The 3,979-nt window shown below is 44.6% G+C and overlaps 1 protein-coding gene across 3 annotated transcripts in view; it reads left to right on the top strand.

Moving 5' to 3' along the window:
- HNRNPUL1 (heterogeneous nuclear ribonucleoprotein U-like 1) overlaps positions 1 to 3,979 on the top strand; it is a 39,558-nt gene that overhangs the window by 20,225 nt on the left and 15,354 nt on the right. For all 3 annotated transcript variants that reach the window (XM_008583292.1, XM_008583293.1, XM_008583291.1), the window contains exons 8-10: positions 1,295 to 1,561; positions 2,871 to 2,993; positions 3,090 to 3,218. In XM_008583292.1, the coding sequence (XP_008581514.1) occupies positions 1,295 to 1,561; positions 2,871 to 2,993; positions 3,090 to 3,218 (519 nt within the window). The remainder of the gene's footprint in view (positions 1 to 1,294; positions 1,562 to 2,870; positions 2,994 to 3,089; positions 3,219 to 3,979) is intronic.

The following is a 3,979-nucleotide window of genomic DNA, read 5'->3' as shown; positions in this document are numbered from 1 at the left end:
AAAACCCAGTATTTTTGGTTTTTTTTTTTAAGATAAAGATAACCAGTAGGGGGATCTTGGCCCTTGACTTGGTGTTGTCAGCATCACGTTCTCCCAAGTGAGCTAACTGGCCATCCCTATATAGGGATCCAAACCCGTGGCCTTGGTGTTATCAGCACCACGCTCTCCCAAGTGCGCCACAGGCTGGCCCTAAAACCCAGTATTTTTATCTCTACTATTTTGTATACATAGCTGTGTTACTAGAAACTCACATTCTGTCTAATTGTAACATTCCTGGTAGGGCTAAGCTGTCTGATACAAATGTTTCTCAGAAGACTTAAAACTGTAACAGTGTACATTATAAGAGAAACTTAGAAACACTCTAGTTTTCTAAGTTTCTTGTAGGAATAGAAAGTTAGGTTGTTACAAAGCCAACAGCACATAACCAGTTACAAGTACAGGAGTGGAATCCAGTTTATTTGGCTTACAGTCTAGTGATGTTTCCATTACAATATGTTACATAAATACAACCTTTGTCCTTGGGGTGTTTTTCATGACTACTTCACCTTAGGTTAGCCGTTCACCTAGCTTCTTGATAGTTCTGTTTTTACACTTAATGATGTACATCCAGCTCCAGGATTTGTTTATCAGGAAACAAACCTTAAGTAATGCGTTGGTTAAAAAAAAAAAAATCTGTATTTTACTGCTTTACATGTGGTTAGGTGTTCGTAATCAAATCAAAGAGATTGTAATGAAACTACTTAAGAGACATAAATCCAAGTGTTAGAACCATATACTTTTGTACTTATTGATGAATCTGCAGCTTGAGGCCATATGCCGCTGACAGTTTGTGCAATAAAAACTTTTTTGCTTTGGCTCAGTTTTCAAAAAAAAAAAACAAAAAAAAACCCAAATGAATGCATTTGTAGACTGGACTTGGCTTAAAAAAGCTTTCCTTCATCTGTTATCTTCACAGATTTGTCAGTTTTGAGGATAGGGCAGAATCAGTTGTCTTTTCCTTCATCTTTGCCTCAGGTTAGGCACAAGACTCAAATACCTTGAGCTTCTTAAAATTACTTGCTTCACATCTATCAGCTTTTGAGTCTTGAGCAAGGAGAGCTTTGGGCTAGACATTCTCTGAGCTATTCCCTGGTGCTGCCCAACTTACGCTGCCCAACGTATGTTAGGGAGGGATGCACTTAGGTCCGGAAGGCTGTTTATATTTCCACTCTCTGCATCTGTTGTCTTCCACTTGTGGCTTCCAGTACCTTAAGCTGAGAGTTGCCAATTACCTTCCTTTGGCTTTTTCTCCTAGGACTTTGAATGTGGAAATGATGTGGAACTCTCCTTTACCAAGAATGGGAAGTGGATGGGCATTGCCTTTCGAATCCAGAAGGAAGCCTTGGGGGGCCAGGCCCTCTACCCTCATGTCCTGGTGAAGAATTGTGCAGTGGAGTTCAACTTTGGGCAGAGGGCAGAGCCCTACTGTTCTGTTCTCCCAGGGTTTACCTTTATCCAGCACCTTCCCCTTAGTGAGCGGATCCGGGGCACTGTTGGACCAAAGAGCAAGGCAGAGTGTGAGGTGAGTAGGACCAGAAGACTGAATTGGTGGCCACCTCTCCGGAGCCACCTTGCTGCTGCCACAGTAGAGGGGATACACTCAGTAACCAGGTGTGGTGAAAGAGGCACAAACTTAGTGCACAAGTAACCCTGGGGCAAGTGGCCTCTTCTAGCTCCTCGGGGTTGGATTCAGAGTTGAAAAGCTGCTCTGAGTGTGAGGTGAGGGGTGTTTGTGTGGCTTAAACTGAAGAGGGAGGGTCTTAGGTAATCTACCTAAATCTTAGGAAGGTTCCCAAGGGAGGTAGCCACACTACTCCTTCAGTGAAGCCAAAATATGGGAAAAGGAGGCTTTCCTCATAGCAGAAAAGGACACCAGGCACTGCCTGGTGAGTGCACTCTGCCACCAAGTGGTCTTGAAGGAGGTTGATCAATTTCACCTTCCCACTAAGGGCTGTCAAAGAACAAAAAAGACAAATGGTCTTTGGATGATTTAGCCCCAGGAGCTGCACTGGTAATCTTTGTTCTTAAAACATTGTTTTTCTTATATGTATAAGTGATTTATATTTATTCTACAAAGTTAGGGTTAGGGTTAGGTTAAGAAATGTGAAAAAAAATTACAGTTTCCCCTAATTCCACCATCCTCAAATAAGTTTACTCTCAGAGCTTCAGAGTTTATCCTGTTCTTTTTGATGTGCTAGCTGCATGTTTTGTGCACACACATTTATAACTGAGATCTTATGGTGCAAGAATTTTGATATCCTGCCTTTTTCACTTAACATTATTTTGTGAGCTTTATCCCACCACATGAAAACCTCTGTTTGAGTACCACTTTTAATGGCTTCACAAACTATTTCCCTTCTGTTGGGCATTTAGTTTGCATCTAATGTTTGCCAAATTCTAAATGTACTGATTGGATATGATTTGTGTCCTTGTGTGTGTACAGTTCTGTTATCATTTCAGACTCCAGGAAGGTTGTACCACTTCTTGCGCCCACTCCATAGGGCCAGTTCCAGTGCACAGCCTTCTCTTGGCTTTTCCCTGCCAGAGGCTGCATAATCCCACCTGAACAAAAATGTAAATGCTAATGGTGAAAGTGCCTGACTTAGTGTGCACTCTGTGCCGGGCCCTAAGCTGAGAATCTGATAAACCTCATCTTTTTGAATCCCCACAGCAACGCTGTGAGGTAGATGCTGTTATTGCTTCTGTTTTCCAGAGGTGGCCATGAGGTTCAGAGTCACCCTCATGGTCACCAGCAAGCCACGGGGTGTCATGCCACTACACCACACATTGCTGTTATTTCACAACATTCCTTCCCTGTCCTGTTCTTTTAGATTCTGATGATGGTGGGCCTGCCTGCTGCTGGCAAGACCACTTGGGCCATCAAACATGCAGCCTCCAACCCTTCTAAGAAGTACAACATCCTGGGTACCAATGCCATCATGGATAAAATGCGGGTAAGGATGTTCCTGGACTCTCCTTACCCGCTTATCACCCGCTGAGTGCTGCCCTGCAACTAGGACCACTCACCCCTCCCCACCTCCCGCCTACAGGTGATGGGCCTACGCCGGCAGCGGAACTATGCTGGTCGCTGGGACGTCCTGATCCAGCAGGCCACCCAGTGCCTCAACCGCCTCATCCAGATTGCTGCCCGCAAGAAACGCAACTATATCCTAGATCAGGTACATACTGGTGACCAGCATGTCCTCAGGAGAGTGGAAGGGACCTATTTGGTGCCTGGGAATACCTCTCTGGTCCTTTCCTTTTCTCTCCATAATGCTCTTTGACTGCATTGCTGGTCCAAGGAATCAGCCATACCTGAGGACGCAGTCCCAGCTCCTTAGCACAGCTATCTGGGCCAGTCTGTGGGTGGGGTCTGGGGCCATGGTCTAGGCCTACTAGCTCAGGCTCATCAGCAGCACCAAAGCACATGATCAGTTGAGACCCATTTAGCAAAACAGAAGATGCATGGATTTCTGAGCCTGACAAGTGGGCTTGATTCTGCTGTACCACTTCCTAGCTGTGCCTGTGGGCAGCTGACTTTATCTTTTGAGTCTCAGTGTCCTGGTCTGTAAAATGGGGCTTATAATGGCACCCACATACCTAATGCAGAACCTGGCACATAGCAGCTGGTGACTGTTGTTAATTACTCAATGGAATAGGTATATCCCAGCTTCTTTTAGCAAGTTTTTATGACTGGCAGGTATATAGCTAAATCTTTTTTTTTTTTACCTACATTTCTTTTTTTTTTTTTTTTTTAAAAATGGCTCATAGTTTTGGAGGCTGAGAAGTCCAAAGTCCAGGGAACACATCTGGTGAGGGTCTTCCTTGGGAATAATGCAGGGATCTCACATGGCAGAACGGTGGAGGGGAGAAAGAGAGAGAGAGAGAGAGAGAGAGAGAGAGAGAGAGAGAGAGAGACAGAGAGAGAGAGAGAGAGAGA

Source organism: Galeopterus variegatus, unplaced genomic scaffold, assembly GCF_000696425.1.
Source record: "Galeopterus variegatus unplaced genomic scaffold, G_variegatus-3.0.2 Scaffold2882, whole genome shotgun sequence".
NCBI lineage: Eukaryota > Metazoa > Chordata > Mammalia > Dermoptera > Cynocephalidae > Galeopterus > Galeopterus variegatus.
The sequence above is the reverse complement of the archived record's forward strand: the minus strand, read 5'-3'. Positions and strand labels throughout refer to the sequence as shown.